Source organism: Xyrauchen texanus, chromosome 35 (assembly GCF_025860055.1).
Source record: "Xyrauchen texanus isolate HMW12.3.18 chromosome 35, RBS_HiC_50CHRs, whole genome shotgun sequence".
Taxonomy (NCBI): Eukaryota; Metazoa; Chordata; class Actinopteri; order Cypriniformes; family Catostomidae; genus Xyrauchen; species Xyrauchen texanus.
The window spans coordinates 11,661,656-11,687,938 of NC_068310.1; the positions used below are offsets into that span (position 1 = coordinate 11,661,656).

A 26,283-nucleotide genomic window follows, 5' to 3' on the forward strand; every position below is an offset into this window, starting at 1 on the left:
ACTGCTGACCTGACAGTTGTGCAGAAAACCATCATTGACACCCTCCACAAGGAGGGAAAGCCTCAAAAGGTAATTGCAAAAGAAGTTGGATGTTCTCAAAGTGCTGTATCAAAGCACATTAATAGAAAGTTAAGTGGAAGGGAAAAGTGTGGAAGAAAAAGGTGCACAAGCAGCAGGGATGACCGTAGCCTGGAGAGGATTGTCAGGAAAAGGCCATTCAAATGTGTGGGGAGCTTCACATGGAGTGGACTGAGGCTGGAGTTACTGCATCAAGAGCCACCACACACAGGCGGGTCCTGGACATGGGCTTCAAATGTCAAACGTCTTACCTGGGCTAAAGAAAATAAGAACTGGTCTGTTGCTCAGTGGTCCAAAGTCCTCTTTTCTGATGAGAGCAAATTTTGCATCTCATTTGGAAACCAAGGTCCCAGAGTCTGGAGGAAGAATGGAGAGGCACACAATCCAAGATGCTTGAAGTCCAGTGTGAAGTTTCCACAGTCTGTGTTGGTTTGGGGAGCCATGTCATCGGCTGGTGTTGGTCCACTGTGCTTTATTAAGTCCAGAGTCAACGCAGCCGTCTACCGGGACATTTTAGAGCACTTCATGCTTCCTTCAGCAGACAAGCTTTATGGAGATGCTGACTTCATTTTCCAGCAGGACTTGGCACCTGCCCACACTGCCAAAAGTACCAAAACCTGGTTCAATGACCATGGTATTACTGTGCTTGATTGGCCAGCAAACTCGCCTGACCTGAACCCCATAGAGAATCTATGGGGCATTATAAGAGAAAGATGAGAGACATGAGACCAAACAATGCAGAAGAGCTGAAGGCCGCTATTGAAGCATCTTGGTCTTCCATAACACCTCAGCAGTGCCACAGGCTGATAGCATCCATGCCACGCCGCATTGAGGCAGTAATTAATGCAAAAGGGGCCCAAACCAAGTACTGAGTACATTATGCATGATTATACTTTTCAGAGGGCCGACATTTCTGTATTTAAAATCCTTTTTTTATTGATTTCATGTAATATTCTAATTTTCTGAGATTCTGAATTTGGGGTTTTCATAAGCTGTAAGTCATAATCATCAAAATTATATCAAATAAAGGCTTGAAATATCTTACTTTGCTTGTAATGAGTCTATATAATATATTAGTTTCACCTTTTAAGTTGAATTACTGAAATTAATGAACTTTTGCACGATATTCAAATTTTTCGAGTTTCACCTGTATATCGGCACAAAACCTGTACCAGAAGCGTGCGATGATAAAGTCCCCATGGGAGTAATCGTTTATTATGCCTGAGTAAAAACCTATCATGTTATTGTGATAGCATTTCTCAGTCCCAAATGGCGCACTTCATGTGGACTTGCGGTCTCGTGGCCTTCGGTTGCATGTGCTTGTGAAGTCTACAAGTCCGTAGTGTGTCCCATTTGTGATTTTATTGCTTGCCAGGTGTGGCGGGGCGGGGGGTGGGGCCGGGTCATGATTCCACACTCCCGACCCCTAAATAGGCTGATTAAGCCTGAGAGGGATAAGGCTGACCGGAGACAGTGGTGCGACAGAGGGAGTTACGGACAATTAAATTAAACGGGGGAGACCCCTTCCACGGCTATCATCCACTAGAGAGTGGAGGAGTGGCCGAGGACCAAGCTACGGCGTATCGGAGAACCGGCGAGTACGTTTATTTTATTTTCTCTCTCTCTCTCCTACTGCCGCTCCCCATTGGCCTTTCCCCCTCTTTTTAAATTCTATTATATTAAGATGGTATCATTGGCCATTACGGTGTGTATGTACTGCGGGGACAACCTGCCGGTAGACGGGGCCGGAAGGGCAAAACCTATTCAATGTATTGTTATTGTTGTTTCAAATAGGATTTTAGAATTATTGTGAGTCTCTAAAATAACAAGACAGGAAAGAATAATTTAATGCACATGGCTGTAGCTTGTAAGATTGCTTATATTTATTGATATAGCAACATTTGTTTTAACAGTGCTATTTACACCTGCAGAAGTGTGTGTATTTTATAACTATTTTTGTGAATATATGTTGATATGTTCTTTCTATTTATTTTAATGTGTTCTAAGCTGTAACCATCCATGTGTCTGAATAATGTTTATTTGTTAAGATATAAACAATGGGGTTTTGTTGCTGTAGTCATATGTGCACTTTGTTTTTCAGAGGTTCTTAATTATCTAATGATTTATTGCTTGAAATTATTTAATAAAAACAAATATTCAAAAGTTAGTTTAAAGTGTGTTCCTTTACTCTATCTATCAATGCCATTACTTTTTTTTTTAAATAATAATTTGTAAAACTGCATGTAAAATAAAAAATGCGTCATCTAACTGAAGTTTAATGACACTTTTACCAATCATGCCCCCTCATGGACTTGCTGAATAGTGCCCCATCGGTCTGCACTCTCTTACGTCATCAAAGTCTGCACTCAGAGGAAGACCACAAGGGCGGAGGGTAACCCCAAAATAATTTGCTACAGTTATGGGAGCTATTCCTTCTGGTTTGTGTATGCTTTTTAAAACATGTAGTCACTCCTCAGTATATACTGTATCATTTTCTAAACCTTGTGATACTCATTTTGGTCAAATTTGTTTTTCTGAGTCAAGAGCCATAAATTATAAAATAAGATCTTTATTTCTTAAGAATTAGATTTCTGTTCCACCTGTAATTTCCTTTTGGAATAATTTGTTGGTTAACCTTAATTGAAAAAAATAAAATAATAATAATTAAAACATTATTTCTCACAAACAAAGTGAAAGAAGAATTCCTTTAAGCTGATACACAGGTTTTACCCTGTTAAGAAATGTATACAAAAGTTTAGAGCTGACATTGATTTAACATGCTCTTGTTGTCTGAACTCTGATGAAACAGTGGTACACTTATTTTGGTCATGTCACTACACTGATAATTCAGTGATTATATATTGGTGTTTTTGTCAAATGTAAGATTTTGCCAGGCTTCTCAATACATATGAGAAAGATTATATTTGGGTATTTTGACTCAGACATCACAAAAGAATATATCTGTTTTGTTATTAATTTAAGCAAGTGAGCAAATTTTACATTCACAGATGCAAAGACTAAAGTCGTATCTGCCTTCTTAAAAGAAATGGACAATTTCTCAAAAATGTGATCTCATTATCTGTTAATAAGAAAGCTAGAAGGACTGTTAGTATTTGATCTACTTTGGGGCTCTTTGTGTGATGTTTTTTATGTTATATAATGGCCCTCTTATTTTTATAATGTAACTTTTTTATTTATATTTATTTTTTTATTGTTGTGCTGTATGTTTTTTGATGTTGAATGCTTTCAGCAATAAATAATAATAATTAAAAAAAAAAAAAAACACAAGGGCGGAGGTGCCATTTGGGACAGGGCCACTAGGTTAACTGAAAAACACAAACAACGACACAACTTTAATTTCACAATCTATAACATAAGTTTTATACAATTTTGTGTAACTTGTGGTTTTATAAGTCATTAAATGTCGTATTTACAAAGTTATATAGACATGCATCACAAAACGATTCTAAAGGATTTCTACTCAGGCAGTAAATATAGTACCCATTAATATGTCTCTCAGCCAATGAAATTGCTGTGACGTCAGAGGGAGACCCGATTTTCAGGGGGGCTCGATTTCTCACGACACCGTCACTGACTTCCTCTTTCTGCTCTCTATTCTTTCTATGATCGTGGCTGCGCTCAGACATTACCAGCCATGTTTGCAAATCTGAAGCCCAAAGGTTAGCGATATACCCGTTTATAATTGACATCAGATACACTCTTAAACCACATTGGTCTTCTGCCGCGAGGCCAGAGGCGTCGTCTCCTGTGCAATCGGCAGATATCAAGGTTGGACTGTTTTATTATCAATTATATGGGAGAAACTTTTGAGAGTGTGTATGTGGGTGATGCTGCCTCAATTTTCCCTTAACTCATATCTGGAAAATAACGTGCATCTGCCGACCTTCTGAGATGAGATCAGCAACATCCTCAAGGATGAAAAACGCATTATTGGAGGCAAAACGTGTTTTAAAAACTTGATAAACCACCCGTAATATTTTACAGAGCACACATCGACCTCTTATGCTCTTATGTATCGAATCAGCCCGTTTATCCGTTATTTTTAATTATTTCAATAACGCACAAACCCGTTGTTATGTAAAGACCTGCTGTTTTCATGTTCGTCGTGTTTATGAATGAATGATCGGTTAACATGAATATGGCTCAATTTCATTAATACTCCACAATATTGAATTAACATAAATGTTAATCGCTTGAAGTTTATTTAATAGATCATAATCATTGTTGTTGCGTTGCGAGATCGCAGGCCTCAGTTTTTCATTGCATCATCGCTGATCTAAACCAACCACTTTAATTAAACTTCATATCAAAATGGCGTTCATTAGTGTGTCTATAGAGTTTTATTTCCTCATGAACATCGCTAAAATGTTTTCCTTTCACCTTTCTTTGACCACATTTCTACTGAAAATCTCTACGCAAAGTCCTTTTTTTGTTTTCGTTTCTGTGTCGGTTGTTTGGCCGCATCTGAGCACAGACTCGCTTCTTTCACTCTCTTTTTATGGGTAAATAAATGGGGATACAATATTGAAGTATTAAAGAAAATGTATAATCCGAGACAGCGCATATTAGCGACTTTACTCGGAGTCATGCTGTTTTAGCCTTTTAAGAAATACAAAAACGTGTATTTATGTGTGTGTGCGTAATAAAAAAAAATATACATATACACACGTATACGTACACACACACATATACACACGTATACGTATACACACACACACACACGTATACACATACACACGTATATATATATATATATATATATATATATATATATATATATACACACACACACACACACGTATATATACACGTATATACACACACACACGTATATATACACACACACACACGTATATATGTATATGTGTGTGTATATATGTATACGTTTGTGTATATGTATAATTTTTTTATTGCACACACATATATATATATATATATATATATATATATATATATATATATATATATGTACACATGCGTATAGTTCTGTTTGTGGTCGGTGATTCAGAAGCGGCGCATGGTCATGTGCAGCGGGTTAGCCTTTGTGCTAACCGAATCAAATCTCTCCCTCTTTTGTTTTGTCCAGTTCTCATTTATTATGCAATTAAACTTTAGCCGTGCGTGTTATCGTTTAATGATGTGTGTCGGCTGTATTGTTATCATTTAATAAAATCAGCTTTACTGGAAATGTTTACTGTTAGCTGTGTGGCTAATGATGGGGCACGCATAAAGCAATTTGTGTTGGATTTGATCTGAATTTGTAAATCTTCATCCGTTCATTTCCATCAACTGTAATATGACCCAGACAGACATATGTCCACGTTGAACGTGTGTAATAGTTGAGTATTTGTCTGTTTTTTTAGCATGATATCTGTGTATGTGATGTGTGTTATTTAATGCGATTGCTTGGGTATCTCATCGGCTTTATCTGCGACATTTTATGTAGATGTAAAGAGCAATATTTGTGATGTCGGCCACAGCAGTGTTCACTGGCTCTTTCTCAGAGTCTAGTAAAACGCTCGCCTGGACATCATTTCTATACATTTATCTTCTGTGAAGCATTGTTTAAGATGGGCATTAATCTTCTTGGGTTATTAATCTTCTCTATGTCTTTTCTATGTCCTCTATAATATTGTCTAAAATCCATAAATGTGATGGCACATACCTAGTAAGGCTCTTTTCCCTTCGGTTTTTAATCATCCCGATTTATCACACAGATCTGAATGGCGAAATGAATGTGAATGGCATCACTACTGCAGGAGGGACAAGCCAGCCTAGTGCCCACCCTCCCTCTTCTTCCTCTTTCCCTCATATGGGCAACCATCAACACACAGGCAGCATTGGATATGACTATCTGTGGGCTCAGTCTCAATATAACCCAGCTTTGGGCCCTGGCACCTCCCAAGGATTGCACCAGAAACCAGGCTCCCAGGGGGCAATCCAACCACAGCAGCCGCAGCACCACTTTCAGGGGCATGGACAGTACCTGGTCAACGGTAGTATGGGGCCTTCCCGGCAGCCCCCGGGTACTGGGTCACAGTACTGGGGTAGGGACAATCCTGGGCAACAGCAAGGGGGATCTCCAATGTCCATGGGATATAACTCTCACAGCATGTATGGGGCATATCCAAATCAGGGGCATCCTGGCATCCCACCATCACAAAATCACCAGCATCCTCCATCCATGCAGCACCAGCCTGCAACAGCGCATCATCTCCAACAGCATTCACACCAGCAGCTGCCACAACAACAGCAGCAGCAGTATGGTATGATGCAGAATGGAATGCCATATTACCAACATCCATCACACCCAACCACCCAACCGCAGACCCGGCCTCAATCTCAAGCCCACAGTCAGATGATTCCACCCACTGCGCAGAATTATACGCCTCCACAAGGAAGCCCCCAGCACCATCACATGTGCAGTGGAGGCAGCAGTAGTCCCCTCAACATCCAGGTCCCTGTGAGGTCTCCTTCTGCAATGCCTGATGGCAGTTCGCCTAAGAGCAGGGAGATGCAAGGTGAGGCTACCACCATAAACAGGCTTTAGGGTCTCTTGATAAGACCTTCGTTTAGTCTCAGTAAGCATGTTGCAAATGCTCCACATGAAGAAATTTAGGCCTGGTTTACAGTTGGTATTAACATCTGTCTTGGGTCTCTGGTTTCTGTAAGTATATGCAGTTCTTACTACATCAGTGTGTTACTGCATGTTGATAAACTGCAAAGCCTAATACATAGAAAACTGTCCTTTTTAATCTCACTGAAAATGGTCTTTAAATCAGAATGTGAGTCTGATGTTATATTAGATGATATTTTCTGATGTTATTCTGAATTTATTTTCTGATGTTGTTTTTTATTTATCAAAAAATTGTTTTAGTCGAGCTCCTGTATTAACTGTAATACTGTAACTGTAAGTGCATGCTTAGCATCAATATGCAGTAAATAAGATGATGTGAAGTTCTGTGAATTCTTTGAATCACCAACACTTGTATTCAAGTTCCCTTAAGCCAGTGACATTTGTCACACTGTTGTCCACTCCAACTTGTTTTCAACATAGTTAACCTTTCTGCATCACTTCCTTCTCTGACTATTAGGCTGTGTTTACACCAATCTTTTGACTGTCCGATAATTACAATTTTTTGTCCCATCTGTTTACATTCACTGAAGACACAACTCATATCTGATATCTGTTTACATTAATACTCCCGCCCAAACTCGATTTAGTTCATTACTGAATGCTTTCACTTATGATTGCCATGGTTCACCCTCAGGTTTTTAATGGGCTTGTGCTATTTCATATTTCCAAAGTAGGCAAAATTTTACGTGATTGCAATTTATTAGTCAAAAAAGGTGGGGAAACGTGAGGCTCACTTTGCTTAAAAAAAACATGCTTCTGTTCGGTCTTATTTTCCTAAACGACAACAAAAAAAAGACTGCTCGTTTCTCTTTTAAATGGGTAAATAAACACTTGACAGCATAAAAAGCTTGAGAGAAAAATTCATCATTCCAAATGTAACAGTCAGTGTTATCTGAAGTGAAGCACGTATTATAATTTCTGGCATCTTCTTTTGACCAACATCCACTTGAGACGCAAAGAATTTAAGAAACTGTGATATTTAAAAGTCCAAGTGCTTCAAAGTGCAGATTTGCTGGCTTTTTATCAACATGTCAATTCATACAGGATTAATATTACCAGGGGTTATTTTAATGGGGCATTTTGTAGTAGGTAAAACATGCTGTAATCTTTTTCAGTGCAGGAACGCACAGTCTGGATAAAAAGTCTGATATGACCGATTCACAGAAGTTTAAAATGACTCCGAAGCACGTATCCCACCCGAATAGGGCTTGACCTAGAAGACAGAAGTGGTGGGACCAAGCCCACACGTTTGATGACAGGGAGTGGGTACAAAACTTCTGCCTCAAGAGAAGCGTTAAGTCTTTGTGCGAGCACCAACAGGTACTTCTGCTTCATAAGGACAAGGACACGCCATTAGGACAAGCTATCCCTGACTGCGTTTCCAAGGGGAATCAGATATACTTGTTTAGACGTAGGTCAGATGTCCAGATGTTGGATATGTATCTGATTTAAAACCACATTTGGAAGTGACTTCTATAGATTCTTCTGTTTACATGTGTGCAACAATATACAATCTGTGTTGGATGTGAGTAAAAAATTTGATTTTTTTGTGACCGTGTAAGCACAGCCTTAGTCAATTAAGGCAGATGATGTCTTGCCCCAGTTCTGTTTTCCACCTGCATTCATTAAAAATTAACATAAATATTTGCCACTTAGTTTAAATGAAATGATCAATAATATTGCATTTTCCACTTAGTTCAGAAAGATACTTGTTTTTTTAAATCTGTTTCTTGAGCTTTGTTCACACTGCTCACACGAAGTCCGCTGCAATGCAGTTTCATTACAATATTTTGTGCCTATTTTACTCAATCAATTACGTTCATTATCTCATAAATGCAACCAAAATATAATATGAATATTTTTATCTCTCTGAAAGTGCATACAATTCCACAATGTGACGTCCACAACAAAATAAGGTACTTCAGTTGTTGAAAAATGATACAGAAAAATAAATATAAAGGAATTATGTCTCACACACAAGTGATCATCAATCATTTTGATGACAGCTCATTGCCTTGAAAACACTACACTGACAATTTGTCATCTCTACAACAGGCACTCAAGTCTTTGAATCCAAAATAATTAAATACCCATGACTTCCGATACGGTATGTATATGGTATACCGATATGTGCTATCAGAGTTTTTTCTTGGCTACAACCTCCACAGTTGTAATGAAAAAATCTGTTACAGTGTACTGTGATAAATGTTAGTAAGGGTGTTGATGTGAAAAGTCTAGTTGATGCTGGTGCAGGGCATAGTGTTTCCTTTTTCCCTCGTCAGTGCTGTTCAGAATGTTGGAGCTGTCTAGCCGCTTGGCATGGTTGAATTGATTTGTAAATAGAAAATTCTCATGTAGAATTCAAATGTGTCGCATGTACTATGATATCGAGTGAAGACTGATTTAACTGCACATGTAAGCTGCTCTATCCTGTCACCAAAGCTTGCATTTCGTGGGAATCGCGGTTAGCGGGCACAAATGGATAGAGCACCACTTCAGGCTCCAATCAGCTGGCACACATCCGTGTCTCACATGAGAATCCTATTTAGGGCTTATAAATATCATAAGGGTTGCTGCATTGTCTGACAGAAATGCAAAGCACGTGGCTGGTATGAGAATTTAAAATAATGATACATCTTAAAAAAAATATACATCGATTTTTGCACTTTGAATCGATGGCATCGCATTGTTAGTTATTTGACTGACAGATTGATGGATCCGTTACACCTCTACTGCCTGCACTTTCATTTAGCAAGTTATGAAATCATATCTGTTTGTTCAGAGTAGTAAATATCTGATAATCATGATTTTAAAAGTAATGACTTCAGAGTTTACATTATACTAAGACTTTTTTCAATAACTGAAAGTAGTCATTGTGGAATTGTTGTTTTAAACATGTCAACATTGTGGAGACATTTCTGTATTTAACACATTTATGGATATGCTGTCTGAAACCACTTTCTCGTTCATTAACTAATCACCACATAGCGAATGCCACATAGCTTAGCATATGAACAAAGATTAAGCAAAAATATGTGTATTCTGGTACAGCTTTAGGCTCTCCTGCCTATTGTTTATGACACTACATATGTCACACCCAAAATAATGAAAAAGCTACTTCAAATGCAATCTTGGTCATATTTTATTTTTCAACTAAACCGATCTGAGTCAGAAATGCAGTCAACATTTGTTCCCCTTTTTCTGTCTGAGTGCTCCCTTTAGATTGATTTGGATGGGCCAAAAAAATCAGATTTTTTGCATTTTGTCTGAACAAAGCTTGTTAGTCCTCAAACTAATTGCTGTTGTGTTTTATTTGGTGGGGGGGGAAATCTCCAGTTCGGATGAATGACACCTTTAAAGAAAAGGATAAAGGCTACAATGGAGTAGAGAGAACCTCTGTATCCCAACAGTTGCCCAAAACTGAGGGTTTCCCCATCAAGCCCCCTGGTTTTGTCTCCTCTGCCGAATACAGCCAGGGTATACAGCACCCTTTTATGGACCTGGAGCAATATCAGGAGATGGGAGCTATATTAAAGGAACTCAGTCCTCCTCTTGTCTCTGGACCTCCTTCACCACTATCTAGTTCTCCTCGAAAAGCATCAACCCTGCCTCATCAAACAATCTCTGGACCTGCTTCTGGGCAGCATTCACATTCTCCATCTTCAGATGGTCCTCAACTGTGTGGTTTATCTACGCTGCCTTCTAAGACAGGTGTCAGAGTCAATGCATCTGTGCCGACAGCAGGTGGTTCACCTCCAAGACTTGGTAAAACGTTTTCAATGTCTTCTCCTAAGAGCGCTCCACCTCCTGTTTCTCACAGCCAAACTGTGACATGTTCTTCTAAGACCATGACACAACCTCCAGCGGTGCATGTGCTGCCTCAAACAGCTCCTGTACCTCTGGTAGAGACACAGGGCTCAAAAAGTCCACCGATTTCTCCAACACCTCTATCTTTAGCTGCGTCTCCATCTGTTGTCTCTGCTCCTGCACTGGCACATCTCAAAGGACCCCAAGAGGCATCAACTCTAACAGGTCAGAGTCCTAAACATCCTGCTGCTTCCTCAACAGATAACATCATCTTTCCTTTCATTGTCGTCAATCCTGTTCTTGCTGCCTCTCAAATGGCTTCATCTACTTTGGCTTCGACTGCTCCTCATTCTGCTGTTAAGTCTCCTCAAGCATCCACAGCACCTCCCAGTGTTTCTATGGCAAATGTGGACACCGTCTCTTCTCGCAGTCCAGCCCAGTTGGGTTCTCATGAAGTAGAACACCAGACCTTTGGAGAAACGCACTCTTCTCAGAAAACTCTCAGTACATATGAGATGAATGATTCACTGAGCAAAGCTGAAGTCGACAGCACCACCTCCATAAAGGTGTCCAAAGGTGAGGCCCAATTTGAAATGCACAAGGTTCAAACTTATCGTAGAGACCTTGAACCGGCTTTCAGTGTTCCAAAGGAAGCTGAGAGAGACAGTATGTCAGTTGTCAAAAAGGACTCTAATTATATCAGAAATTATACTTTAAAAGATACCATTGGCACTGACGCATTGATGAACCACTCATCCTTGGCTGAGTCAACCTACCTTGAAAGCTCAAGAGCTGAGGATGCAAGTTTTATGATGGACACCTTTGATGATTCTTATAGCATTTCTCTGACTGAAGACCAATCAAAGTTTACAGAAGGATCCATGATTGATGACTCCAGGGACACATCTTTCATGGAAGAGAACTTGAACAGCTCTGTGACCTCTAGCAGTTCCACTGAGGAAACCTCCCTTAAAGATAACTCATTTCTGCTGAACGACTCCATAAATGAAACCTCACAATACAACTCATCCCTGCTCTCTGCATCTATAAATGCCTCTACTCAATCCATTAAAGGTGAGATTCTCAATCCATCATTAAATTGTAAATGTATTACTCTCACCTTTTTGATAATGTTGCCTAAGCAGTTACTATTTATTTTTATCATCAAAAGAAAATCAGTATTCCCATATGGGTGTACTTGAGCACTTAGAAATCTGTTATCTGTTAGGGTTTGAGAGTTCAGACCAAATGCCAGTTGCAAAAATGTCCTCTGATGGCTTCAGAAAAATGAAACATCCGGTAGAGAACATGTTAAACAACGCTGCTCCCTGTTTTTATGGTGCGCTAGAACGGTTTTGCGAATGCAACATCTCTAGAAATGGCCGACTCCCTGGCTAGTGCACTGACTACTGAACTAGAACTGATTAAGGTGCACACTCACTCCGCAAAAGAAGCTAGAAGCATTTGCTGTTACATACTTCCGTAAAGCATGTTCCAGACCTAAAGATTATGTGGTGTTTATTAGGGCTGCACCTAATGATTTTTTTTTTTTTATCGATTAATCTAATGACTAATTTATTAATATTTTAATAAATTATCTTCTCTTAAACACAAACAAATGTACAAGAAACACAGTGTGCACTGCAGTGCATTATTCCTCAACACAAATAGTCCTGTCTTAACTGGTAATCTCCATTTTCCAACATTCATTTTATTTTGGAGAGATTTTATGTTGGACTGCTAAACTCGAGGTTGCACAATGTTTTGATATTCCTCCTGAAAGTGACTTAAATGAAACAAATGTAAAATTAATTTTGTTGTTGGATTGCTAAATGTAGATACATTTTAATTTGGAGTGATTTTAAGTAAGAACTTGTTCAATTCGAGTAAATGGAAAGTGCAATCTACATTTAGCAATCCAACGACATAATTAACGAAACAAATGTAAAATTCAAGTCACTTTCAGGAGGAATCTCAAAACATTGTGCAACCTCGAGTTTAGCAGTTCAACATAAAATCATTTTACAGTAAAATTAGTGCAATTTGAGTAACACTTAAATGTTTTTCTAACAGGAATAACTAAAACTTGTGCATTCTTAATCAACTCTCAGTAATACACACACCCAACTTGGCACATACACACAATCTCTCTCCCCCTCCTTCTTTCCCTCCCCTCCCTCCACATTTCACCTCTCCTAATCTTACAGTAAAATTAGTGCAATTCGAGCAACAGTTAACTTTTTCTAACAGGAATAACTAAAACTATTGCAATCTGCATTAAATCTCAGTAGGGCAAGGAATATAATTTAAACGATTTGCACTCATACATGGCCGTTAAAGTAAACCGAAAATATAAAACGGACAAATAACATAATTAGATTACGCATGGTGTAAAGTTACGTTAGCAGCGGTGCAGAAATTACTTTTAACATGGGGGCGATGAGGAAACATTTACAAATCTATTTTAAGTGACAACTGCTAACAGAAACACGTGTTGTAATACTATATCATGTTTGGGTGGGGACAATGTAAACCGGACATAGGGTGCTGCCATCTTGACAAGCGCTCCGGGATGCTTTCGCTTCAAGTGTTCGTTCATGGCGGTTGTACGGCTGTGATAAGCCATTTCTAATTTGCATATCTTACACAGCACTACATCGTGGGTCTCTGGCTAAAATACTCCCATGCTTTAGATCACCGTGGGTGAGTTTTTTTTTTTAGCTGCAGCTTGTTCTTCTGGGAATCCATGCTTAAACCGGGTGCTACCATTTTAATTATTCCATTGCGATGCACCGATGCCTGTTATGTTATGACGTATTTCTGTAATCGATGACGTCAATTATGTCGATGAATCATCACAGCCCTAGTGCTTAGGCATTTGGACATAAACTGAGTGAACAACATCAATGCCTATAGTGTAAATGCAATGTGTTTTCTTCCCCCCCCATAGGTGATGAGAATGGACTTGATTCCCCAGACATATCTGAAGGTGAGAGAAGATCAGAGTTCTCATCAATGAGAGTTCAGGGCCTGCAAGTGGTTGTCTGCGGTTCTATTGATGGGGCAACCACACATATACCACCATCTGAAACTCTAATTGCCATACCAATAAAAAAGCCAAGAAAGCCCAGAACCCCAAAGACCACAGTTGCTACTGCTGGAGGTAAAAGCGCAGTCACCTTTTCCTCTCCGATGTATGCATAGTTAAACTTTTTAGAGCTGCAACAACTGAAGTATTAAAGTCTTTAATAATCAGTAATGAAATTAATTGACAACAATTAAGAGATAGTTGAAGGTTAGTCAGTGACGTCACTTTACAGTAGTAAAAGTGTGTATGATAAAAGGGTGATGAGATGAGATGTGCAGGTTATTCTGTTAATCAAAGAAATGGTCAACAGATTAATTATCAAAATAATCATTATTTGCAGCTCTAAATGGTTTACATTATTCAAAAGTACAAAATATGAGTTTTCAATTAGTGAATCAAATAAGTTACTTCCACAGGATCTCCTGATTCCAAGCCTAAGAAGCGAACATTTACCTCTGACATTCCAAAAGAGGGAAAAGTTAGGAGGAGAAAGAAAAATGAAGAGAAGCCACCGAATGCAAGGAAGAAGAGAAGGCTCTCTAAAGAGGCACAGGAATCAGAAGCTGTCCCTATCGATACGTTAACTCCTTTCAATGCTCCACCTCAACCTTCTAATGAGCCAGTGATCTTTGTCTATGACTCAAGATTGACCAATAATGAAAGCCCTGATGTCAAACCCAAGAAGATTAGGAAGCCTAAGAGGAAACAGGGAGCAAAAGAGGCAAAGACTCTCAAAGCAGTCAAATCTGACATTACAGAAGCAAAAACTGAAGATTGTGTTGATGGCAATGATGACGAAGGTATCTATACATTAGGGGTTACAATTTGTTAATGTTAAAGATAACATTCACCCAAAAATAAAAATTCTTGTAAGTGTTTTTAAGTGCAAGAATACTCTATTCTAAATGTAGCTTTTAAAATTTAAATGTATTAAATTGTTTGTGTCCTAGGTGATACCCCAAGGCGAAGGGTTGCATCTGAGGAGCAAGTCCAATTTCCTCTGCAGCATGGGTGAGCTTTCCTTTGTTAAAAAGTTACATTTATTATCTTTGTTCATCATTGTCATTTAACACATTCCCCAGAAATAAATATATGATTAGTGGTGCTTACTAAGACAAGCATCGCCAGTACTATTGCTTTCTTTTCTGAACAAAATTTACGTATTAAACTCTGGCATACAACTCATTCCACACCCTTTGAGCTACAGACATAATACCTGAACAATAACCCGTACGGCTTATTGAGGAGAGGGGTTTCATTACTTTTCCCAAGCGTTCAGATTTACTCTCACCTGGTGGATGATAAAACTGGTGAAATCTCATAGATTTACATTGGTGGTGGGACCCAAGACATACAGTGAGGAAAATAAGTATTTGAACACCCTGCTATTTTGTAAGTTCTCCCACTTGGAAATCATGGAGGGGTCTGAAATTGTCATCGTAGGTGCATGTCCACTGTGAGAGACATAATCTAAAAAAAAAAAATCCAGAAATCACAATGTATGATTTTTTAACTATTTATTTGTATGATACAGCTGCAAATGAGTATTTGAACACCTGTCTATCAGCTAGAATTCTGACCCTCAAAGACCTGTTAGTCTGCCTTTAAAATGTCCACCTCCACTCCATTTATTATCCTAAATTAGATGCACCTGTTTGAGGTCATAAAGACACCTGTCCACCCCATACAGTCAGTAAGAATCCAACTACTAACATGGCCAAGACCAAAGAGCTGTCCAAAGACACTAGAGACAAAATTGTACACCTCCACAAGGCTGGAAAGGGCTACGGGAAATTGCCAAGCAGCTTGGTGAAAAAAGGTCCACTGTTAGAGCAATCATTAGAAAATGGAAGAAGCTAAACATGACTGTCAATCTCCCTCGGACTGGGGCTCCATGCAAGATCTCACCTCGTGGGGTCTCAATGATCTTAAGAAAGGTGAGAAATCAGCCCAGAACTACACGGGAGGAGCTGGTCAATGACCTGAAAAGAGCTGGGACCACCGTTTCCAAGATTACTGTTGGTAATACACTAAGACGTCATGGTTTGAAATCATGCATGGCACGGAAGGTTCCCCTGCTTAAACCAGCACATGTCAAGGCCCGTCTTAAGTTTGCCAATGACCATTTGGATGATCCAGAGGTGTCATGGGAGAAAGTCATGTGGTCAGATGAGACCAAAATAGAACTTTTTGGTCATAATTCCACTAACCGTGTTTGGAGGAAGAAGAATGATGAGTACCATCCCAAGAACACCATCCCTACTGTGAAGCATGGGGGTGGTAGCATCATGCTTTGGGGGTGTTTTTCTGCACATGGGACAGGGCTGACTGCACTGTATTAAGGAGAGGATGACCGGGGCCACGTATATGCAGATTTTGGGGAACAACCTCCTTCCATCAGTTAGAGCATTGAAGATGGGTCGAGGCTGGGTCTTCCAACATGACAATGACCCGAAGCACACAGCCAGGATAACCAAGGAGTGGCTCTGTAAGAAGCATGTCAAGGTTCTGGCGTGGCCTAGCCAGTCTCCAGACCTAAACCCAATAGAGAATCTTTGGAGGGAGCTCAAACTCCGTGTTTCTCAGCGACAGCCCAGAAACCTGACTGATCTAGAGAAGATCTGTGTGGAGGAGTGGGCCAAAATCCCTCCTGCAGTGTGTGCAAACCTGGTGAAAAACTACAGGAAAGCGTTTGACCTCTGTAATTGCAAACAAAGGCTACTGTACCAAATATTAACATTGATTTTCTCAGGTGTTCAAATACTCATTTGCAGCTGTATCATACAAATAAATAGTTAAAAAATCATACATTGTGATTTCTGGATTTTTTTTTAGATTATGTCTCTCACAGTGGACATGCACCTACGATGACAATTTCAGACCCCTCCATGATTTCTAAGTGGGAGAACTTGCAAAATAGCAGGGTGTTCAAATACTTATTTTCCTCACTGTATATAGACTAGAATATCATAGAGACTTGGTGTGCCTTAGGTCAGTAAAAATCTAGTTATGTATAAAAGCTCAAAGATTGCCCTTCTATGTACTTGGATATGTTGATATCTTAATCACATGACCAGTTGGAAAGTCATGCGATGCTTGCTCGTTTGTGTTCTGTTGTATCCTTGTTGTTTTGACTTTGTTCTCTATTTCACATTTACTAGCTGGAAGCGAGAGATTAGAGTGCGGAGGTTTGAGGATCGGCTGAAAGGGGAAACATGGTACTACAGCCCCTGTGGCCGTAGAATGAAGCAATTCCCAGAGGTCATCAAGGTAGGAACTGTTACATCTGCACACATTTTCAAGCGATTACCCACAACAACATTGTAACTTAATCTGCACGAGAGGTAAAAAGACTCCTGTCTGGTTTACCTATTACATTGTGATTTGTTTAGCTATCATAGCCAGATGTTTAGGTTGATGTTGTTTTTTTTATAACCAGACTGTTGCATTCAATTGATTCAAATGTCTCTGTTTTGGAACACATTCTCCAGTTTCTGCAGAAGCATCAGGATACTCTCCAGGGGGTTTCGAGGGAGCACTTCAGCTTCAGTCCACGGATGCCAGTGGGAGATTTCTACGAGGAGCGGGGCACCCCTGAGGTGTGTATTCAGAGGTCTACAGGTTCTAGAGACACGACAAACGTGGTTCATGTTTAGGGTAACCAGACTTCCAGGTTTACCAGGTGTGTCCTGACAAGTTTTTAACCCAGTTTCAGCTGGTAGGCTCACAGATATTTACTCCTAAATTAAATATCCTCAGTGTCCTTGCTAATGTCTCTGGTATCGTTTGCAGAGAAGAGAAGTAATTTTATTGCGTCACACATTGATTTGATGATAGTACTTTCTAATCTTTCAACAAATCGGCTGAAATGTATCTGGTTACCATGACACTGATGTCATGGGCTTGGAGCTTGCTCTCTTTGTCGTCCTGACAGTGAGCTTAAAAAGTAAAGAAAAATTTGAATTCCTCTAATCAATGAAGTAACATATCATATTAAGAGCAAAGGGAATATAACGGTATAATTTTGTGTAAATTTAGTTACTATTTAGTATGTGGACTATATGAGAGTATCTTTTTTTTGTCAAATAGCTTCTTTAGGGCAGGACTAAATAATAAAACAAAATTGAATTATGATCCCTCTTATTTTTTTTAAATGATAATTTCCCAACACGATTACAGCCAATCAGAATGTATTTGAATTATTTTGGCCATATGAGATTGGCCTGTGGATGGGATACCCAGTGCAATGTAATAGAACAGTAATAGAAACCAAGCTACTGACAAAGTTTTGCTTGTCGCGGCTGGCTTGGACAAAAACTTGCATGGAAGAGGTAGCGTGAAGCTTATTAGGTCGCTTCTGTGTTTTTATTTTCATATTATAACCCAAATAAATCATCATAAAATCAGTCCCAGTCTTTCATACCTTTTTATTATTTTATTTGTTACAGGGTATGAAATGGTTCCTCCTTGCCAACGAGGAAGTGCCCTCCATGATCATGGCAATAACAGGCAAGCGTGGTCGTCCTCCTAATCCAGACAAAGAGCCTTGTCGCCGAGCCAGAGGAGGCCAGGGAAGGCGCCCAGGCAGACCTCCCAAGTCCAAGATGGAGGATCTGCTCAGTAAAGTGGACGCTAGGCTATTGAAGAGGCTGGAGGCAAAGGGTGAGTCTGTATATTCAGGTGATGTATTCAGAACAAATAAAAACTTAGATATGCATCTTGCAAGTTCTGTGAATTTGCCACAAGTAATTTTGACTGAATAACTTGCTCCTAATTGGACTAACCAGCAGAGCAATATCATGCCATAGCATCTCAAATGTTGCTCGGGACATTTTTAAATGCCGAGGCCAAAGCAAGTATCAAAATGATTGGCTACTATTTCCTCCCATAACTGTCTGTCACACTGTCGCAAATTAATTTGAGCATTTTATCATCATGCTATTTCATTACGTTTAAAAAAGAGCCACATTGGCTTTCCCAGTGGCTACAACGTCCATTTTCCGTTTTTGTTTTGTGCCAAATTCCCAGGAAGTGATGATTTTGTTCTGTTGAACATTTGGTATGGATACTATGCTGCTTTATTTGCAGTTTGCTTTGGCGATATTGAGATTTTATGCTTAAATTCACAACTTGGATGGAACTTCTGTTGATTGTGGCTGATTTAAATATTTAAATCTTTATTTTCAGAGGAGCTCACAGAAGAGGAGAAAGTGAAACTTTTTAAGATCAAGAAGAAAATGAAGAAAAAGGTGTTTATTTTTTATTTTTCTTACCAAGTCCATTATTAAGAGTGTTTGTTTTGAACTTTCAACTGAAATTTCATCTCATCATACTGAGAGTACTTTTTCTACTGCAGGCAAGAATTAAAAGAAATGAGGATGCAAAGAATAAAAAGATAAGGCAGGAGAGAAGGAAAGCCAAGGTAAGAGAGACAAACCCTATAAAAAAAATTTTTTTGGTGAAAAGGCATTTTTCTGTCCAATCTTAAAGGAACCTAAAAATGAAACTTCTCTCATCTACTCACCCTCCTGGCATCCCAGATGTGTATGTTTTATTCTGCAGAACACAAATTAAGATTTTTAGAAGAATATTTCAGCTCTGTTGGTCCATACAATGGAAGTGAATGGGTGGCAAAAGTTTGAAGCACCAAAATCCAGAAAGGCAGCATAAAAGTAATCCATATGTGTCCAGTTGTTGAATCCATATCTTCAGAAGTGATATGATAGATGCTGGGATGGCATTTAATTTTAGGTGAACTATCCCTTTAATATGCTGAGACGACAATAAGACATTCGTAGGTTGATTTCACTGAAAAGTTGAAGCACTGTGGCACTTTCAAAATGTTGCTCAGTTTGTTTTAGCAGCCTGTCACAGCATCATTTACTCAACCAATGCTGTTAGTTTGGGGGTGGGACTATCTGTTTTTTTGACCAATTGTAGATGAGAATTTGAGAAATCTGTTTTTATTCCATTGTGTGACGCTTGTGGCATAGAAATTATGAAATATTAAATCCCAGAAATTGCTATTTGTGAGTGCAGTCTCTAAAAATGTTTCTAAAAATTTGTTTTTTCCAGTAATCATGAATGTCTGTAAATTTGCTCAAAACCTATGAGAAACGATTAACACATCATTCTTCATTTGTAAAAGCAAACATGATAGTGAAATATCCACTCTGCTCTTCACTTTAGTTTGCTAAATAACATTTGTGTCATGGTTTGAAATCCAAGTATTTGGAGCTCTAACTGTGTTTTCTGATGTCAATGAACAGCTGGAGAAGACCAAACCGCAAGAACAGTGGGATGAAGACCAGTCCCAGACTATGAACCGGTCATCAGATAAAGACATCCCTCCACAGGGCGCAGAACAGCCCAAGAAGCGTGGGCGCAGGAGGAAGATCGCAGTACCAGCAGCAGAAGCAGTGGACCTGGAGAAGGCCAGCCCCATGAAGAGGGCTGCAGGGGCCCGCAGCAAAGCCAAGGCTCTAGCCAAAGCCCAGGCTCAAGCAGAGGCCGCAGCCCAGGCTGCAAGGGCAGCGAAAAGGCAGGCAGAGAGGAGGGCGCAAGCTCAGAGACGCATGGAGAATAGGAAGAGACAGCAGATTATCCTAGAGGAAATGAAGAAACCTGCAGAGGACATGTGTCTGGCTGACCATACTGTAAGTGTATTGGACTGATGATAATGTTGAGGGGGTTAGATAATAGAAGACATTCCTCACCTGGCACATTAATATCATTAAATCTGCATCCCAACTCCAAATCAATGCTTATCAATGAGAGAAAATACTATTCTTATGTCACTATTATTAGTGTATCCTTTATACTTTCTTGTTATACTGTATGCCCTAGACCCCCACTGATTTTAACATGAAAATGCAAAACCAGTTGCTGATGTCACCATCTATTGGACTTGTTGGCAACGTTGTCACTGCTCTCATGTGTTAGTCTTGAGACCTGTATCATATAGGCCTAAAAGTGAATGCATGCTCAACCATTAATGTTATGCTTGTATCCACACTTGGCATTATTATAGAACCTTTTGTGTCATTTTAAGTTTTTTCAAATTCTATAGCTGGGTATTTGACCATTTAAAAGTGCAGAATCAAATATGGTATATAGTTTGTTCCATTACTTAATGGCCACATTTACATGCACTTAAGAACTGTTTATTCCAGGGTTTTTACAGAAAGTGACATTCTAAAATGTTATGTAAATGAGAATGCCGGTTTCCTCATGCCTTTTAAGGGATTAAGAGAAAGCAGTTTAACACACCGAGGTTTCTCCCAGAGAACACTGCTAGTTGTGGTCACTGTAAAGCATAAGCGGTGTTCTGACTGGTTTTTGAGTGTGCACATGTGTGTGAATGGACAGGTGAATAAACGTCTAAAGAATACAACATTTCTAGGAGTACAGAGGGAAAATCACATACACTATAAACTACACCCATTTATACATGCCAATGAAAAATAACACCTGTCCCTCACGTTAGTGTATATGCTCTCGCACACTGAGGGAATCCCGTAGTTTGGCAAAAGAGGGGAAACCCCACTATTGCAGCGCAGTTCCGCTACAGGTCACGATGGAATGTGAAGGAAACAGAAATGCATCAACAACTCTGGAATATCTGGAAATAAAGTGAAAAAAAAAAAAACACAGTGTTTCTCTGATCCATTGTTTATTAGTTGCACAAGCATCGTGGGACAATTACGTTACTGTGGAGACAGCCGCTTACTGATCAAGTCACATATATATGGGAGGAAAAGGCTTATGTAAAGCCGCTGAAACCGCTTATACACCGAATCAAGCATAAAGCAGGTTTTTGGGGTTTTTTTGCAATAAATGGCTTTCTGGTGTCCATGTAAACATAGTCTTTGTGTTCTCTCCTGTCTGCCTCTGAAGCACCTCCCAGCATTGTCACGGATACCAGGACTGCTGCTGTCGGGTTCGGCATTCTCCAACTGTTTGAGGGTGGTTGAGTTCTTGCATGGTTACGGGAAGATTCTGGGGCTCCAGGTGCCCAAGGATATTCCCAGCCTGAGCACCCTGCAGGAGGGGCTTCTTGGCCTGCAGAAAAGTCAGGGGGAGCTGCTGGATCTTCTGATGAAACTGGTGGAGGCTGCTCTACATGATCCTGGACTGCCCTCCTATTACCAGGTTTGTCTTTCATCTGAGTATTTTATAAGTGGATCAAGTTCAAATTCCTTACAAGTTTAGACATAACTTGTCTTCATGCATTGCTATATTGAAAATTTAACAGGCTTAAAGACAACATAAAAGCAGAATTGTTTATTCTTGTTGATTTGCAGTTTTTATTGTAGTCTTAAATAATAGTCTAAAAGATGAAATTGTCCTTTAAATGTAGTCAATATTTAATTGAACCACACCAGAGTTAGTATGCAATCAAATAGGTGGTCTTGGTCTGTTTTGTTTTGGTATGGATCCGCATGTGATTGCTGTGTTCATTGCTGTATGCCTTAAGCAAACCGAGCTAAGGGAGAAAATGCACCAGGTTCCAAAACAAATGCTCTGAATGAGCTAGGTGTAAAAACACCTAAGTTCAAGTTTACTTGTTAATTTACTACTTTGTCTGCAAATTTTAGTTATGTTACATTTATGTTGTGGATTACATATAAGTTGTGTTTGAGTGTGATAATTAACCCTTTAGTAAAGTTCATTGTACAGGTGTTCAGCTCTTTCAGCTCACATAGGAAACCCCAATATACTATTACTGGATTCTTTTTTTAACCCCTTTTCTCCCAATTCGGAATGCCCAATTCCCACTACTTAGTAGGTCCTCATGGAGCGGTTACTCACCTCAATCTGGGTGGTGGAGGACAAGTCTCAGTTTGGTTGCTTGGGTCTGGAGACCTGGCTGGAGTCACACTATAACTGGATTATTGAAATAAATTATTTATTGATTTTATTTAAAATAATTTTTATTTAACTTATTTTCTCATCATATTTTCGTCAACAGTATGTTTTAATGAAAACCATTTGATTTATCATCAAATGACAACATCCAAAAATGCAAACAAACTGCTAATGAAATGTCAGGGAACATTTTCATTAATTTCGTTGATGAGATTAACTCAGTTTGCAACACATTTAACTACCATAATTTTAAGACTTTTCATATATTCATCCACCGAATATTTAGCAGGAGCTAATGTTTGTCAGGATTTGATTTCATGACAGTTTTACATTTACAAAACCACTATTTAAGGCATTTGTGTCATCTGGGATTAAAACGGTCATGACATGAGAAATTACATGTTCCTTGATCTTTTGGCACACTGTATAAGAGTTCATTGTACTATAAAAACATACTGTACGTTTTTGAACTCAAAACGTCCTCCTCGCTGCAAAAAGAGCATTTGTTAAAACCAAGCTGCCAAAACGACTCGTTGTCTACATCCTCCATATTGTGATGTCACGCTGTGGTAGATATTTGCATCTGACTGCCTCCACAACAACACATCAACCAACAACTGCTTTACCTTATTACTTCTGTAGCCACACCCAGTAGTGGTGAGCAGTGAGATGACAAGTAGAGAGCAGGTCAGTGAAGAGCAGAGAGACAATCATAACAGTGGGCATTTACTGTGAAGTTTTAAAGAAGCAGTATCAAAACAGTGTTTCTGACAGTGGGTCAGAATGATGGTAAAAAAATATTTTATAAATATGATTTTTGTGCAACAGACTTTACTAATATTATAAGTGAACCTCAAGGAACATATTAAAATAATAAAATAAATGCATTTCATGACCCCTTTAATGTAGACTCTATTTTGTACACTCAGTCTATGAAGATCCTGGGGGAGAAGCTGGTTGATCTGGAGCTAAACCACGGTACTGTGTCTGAGGTGCTGCGGATCTTTCTGGAAGCTCATGGCTTTGAGTTGGAGGTATGTAATAGTCTCCGCACAAAGAGCTTCCAGACCCTCAGTCCTGATGTCAAAGCCTCCATACTTGCCTTTTTGGTGGAGGAACTCAATGCCAGCAACATAGTCACCAGGTTAGTAGGAATTAAATTATGATGGTGATAAAGGAGCGTGATTTAACAGTATTTGACACGTCTGCAAATAGTAATTTTTCAACCTTTTGTTTCTGCAGAGAGATTGACAACACATTGGAGAATATGGCAACCTACAGGAAAAACAAGTGGATTATAGAAGGCAAACTACGAAAGTAAGTTAATAAGAATGAAGACAAAATCTACTGCTCATGCTGAACAGAAATCTTAAAGTGGCAGTAATCAAAACAGTTGCCCTAAACCAGATTTGACCAGTTTTCTACTTTCTCTCCAACCCTAGAAGTATGCAGGCTGTCTTTGCAACTGCACCATTAATGATTGACCTAATTATGATGTACTCCTTTATGATTGGCTAACCTCTTCGCTTGTTACATCACAACCATGAACAACGTTTCTAAACTAGCACTTTTGCGTTTTAATTTTTATAAATGGTGCTGGTGCACTGTAAAAGGAGCTTTGAGTTTTTATAAATATGTCAACATCACAAATTGAAACCCCTTTATTTGAGAAGAGCCAATTAAATCCTGTAACCACTAGAGGGCACCCCACGATCACACATTGCTTACTGAATCTCTGAAGGAAAGTGTTTTATAACACGCAGCTTTTTACTGTTTTGAAATCAAGCAAGGCCACATCACGATTTCACTCTTATTTCAATCAATTGTGCAGCCTTAATGGATACGATATGGATGTCTCAGAGGTCAAAGTCTACATGTTATTTCATTTTGTATGGTGCTGCTTTACAAAGTTTTTTTCCTCAATGTGAAAATTACAAGGAGTAGGAATTAAATGTTACATGTTCTGAGGAGTGCCAACCGTTCTAAATTATGTGGCTGTTATTATTTCTGGATTGAGTATTTAAATTCTCAGTTTTAAAGGGTGGATGTCTCCATAAAAAACTTGAAATTATCCCACTATATCTCCATGTCTGATTTAGAGGGCAGAACTCTAGATCTAATGCCCCGTAGACAGTCAAAATGTGCACTGTGAAAACCAGTGACAGCTGTAACTAATCAATGCTGGCAAGTGATCAATGTATAAGCGGGATAATCCATGGCTAGGTGTGCATTAAACTATTTGAATGCATTTTGCGAAGGCAACTGGTTCTTTGCCTCCATGTCCTGAATTAAAATTGTTAATGCACACCTAGCCATTGATTATCCCTTACATGTCCCCTTTAAGACTCCTGTGGTCAACTTTATTCTCGTCAAAAATGTATTTACTTGTTTGTTTGCACAGACTGAAGGCTGCTCTGATGCAGAAGACTGGCCGCCAAGAAGAGGAGTTGTGTTTTGAGGAGCGCAGGCGCAGTGCTCGTGTGGGTGTGGCCGAAGAGGAGAGCATCGAGGAGAGCTGTGTGTTGGAGAGAGGGAGTCGCCGCAAACCAAAAGAGGAATCCAAAGAAACAGATGTACAGAACCTCACCTAATCTCTGCATACCAAATAAGAACCATTAGTCATTTTTGAGGCCTGCTGGTCAGTTTAGCTCCCCAGTACTTTTCAAAAGAGTTCACTGATTCCTTGACCTCAAGCATGTAAATGGAGTCTTAAAATTTTGCTGGGCCACTCAGTTTCAGAGCTGTTTTTCACATTCTTTTTAAAAAAACATTTATTCAACATGGCATGATTTAACTGTTTTCTTACCGGTGCCATTTTAATAGTGTTGTGCTTTTTCCTCAGATTGAGAGCCCGAATAATTGTAGCATCGTTGAGCTGGAACGTCAAATTGATAAACTGACCAAGGTAAGATCTCTAAAAATATTACCAGTGATGTGTTTGGACACATTTTCTTATTCTTTATTATTTCTGTTTTCCACTTTTACGATAATAGAAAAGTTATCAAAAGTACGAAACAACACAAATGTAAGTATGGGAGTTACTGTACAGCAGGGGTGCTCATTACGTCAATCTCATTAACTAGTCAAATGGTCAAGTGATTAGAAAGAGGAACTACTTAAATAATGCAATTCTTAAAGATACATTTTTATTGATTTCCAAAACGTAGGATGGCGGGAAAGGACTCATTCATATTTATGAGGAAAGCTCTACCTGATTGGTTACGATTGGGGTAGGGTTAGGGTTGGGTTATAGTTTCTCTGACCAATCAGGGAACTTTTTCATGATAAATATTACTGAATCGTCCAATCACTTTCCTCATGAAAGTAAATGACTCTTCCCTGCCGTACTATGTTTCTTTTTGCATGTCTGCTTGTGTATTGTGAGAGGTCAGTTATACTCAAATGCCTGACTTGATGAGGTATTGATGGAAACACAATCAGTTATGTCTGAAGTAAGCATAAACATTAGGACTTGCAGTGTAAATGCAGCCTAATAGACCTGTCAATGTCGTTAATATTAACCAAATACATAACAATAACCATTCATTGCTCTTGACTGGATGACATTAGTAGCTTTAAAATAAAATATGAATGTTACAATCATACAGTGAAGACCTGTAATCCAGGAGAATGTAAGAATATTTATTGAATACTTGATACTGCTGTTAGAAACTTAAAGCACTGTTTTCTAAGTTTATTCTTATTTTATTACTGACTGTTTCCTTGTCTTATACTGGAGAACTTGAAACAAAGTTTTTGCATCGAGAATCATCAAATTTCACTG

At 39.0% G+C, this 26,283-nt stretch overlaps 1 protein-coding gene across 1 annotated transcript in view; it reads left to right on the forward strand.

Moving 5' to 3' along the window:
- Positions 1–5,566: 5,566 nt before the first annotated feature.
- Positions 5,567–26,283, forward strand: part of LOC127628536 (bromodomain adjacent to zinc finger domain protein 2A-like) — a 45,792-nt gene continuing 25,075 nt past the window's right edge. The window contains exons 1-17 of the mRNA XM_052105332.1: positions 5,567–5,609; positions 5,817–6,620; positions 10,073–11,617; positions 13,494–13,706; positions 14,048–14,431; positions 14,582–14,642; positions 16,793–16,901; positions 17,123–17,230; positions 18,080–18,293; positions 18,819–18,880; positions 18,988–19,053; positions 19,901–20,287; positions 21,528–21,782; positions 23,429–23,643; positions 23,742–23,816; positions 24,901–25,072; positions 25,342–25,404. Coding sequence (XP_051961292.1) covers positions 5,567–5,609; positions 5,817–6,620; positions 10,073–11,617; positions 13,494–13,706; positions 14,048–14,431; positions 14,582–14,642; positions 16,793–16,901; positions 17,123–17,230; positions 18,080–18,293; positions 18,819–18,880; positions 18,988–19,053; positions 19,901–20,287; positions 21,528–21,782; positions 23,429–23,643; positions 23,742–23,816; positions 24,901–25,072; positions 25,342–25,404 — 4,776 coding nt within the window. The remainder of the gene's footprint in view (positions 5,610–5,816; positions 6,621–10,072; positions 11,618–13,493; positions 13,707–14,047; positions 14,432–14,581; positions 14,643–16,792; positions 16,902–17,122; positions 17,231–18,079; positions 18,294–18,818; positions 18,881–18,987; positions 19,054–19,900; positions 20,288–21,527; positions 21,783–23,428; positions 23,644–23,741; positions 23,817–24,900; positions 25,073–25,341; positions 25,405–26,283) is intronic.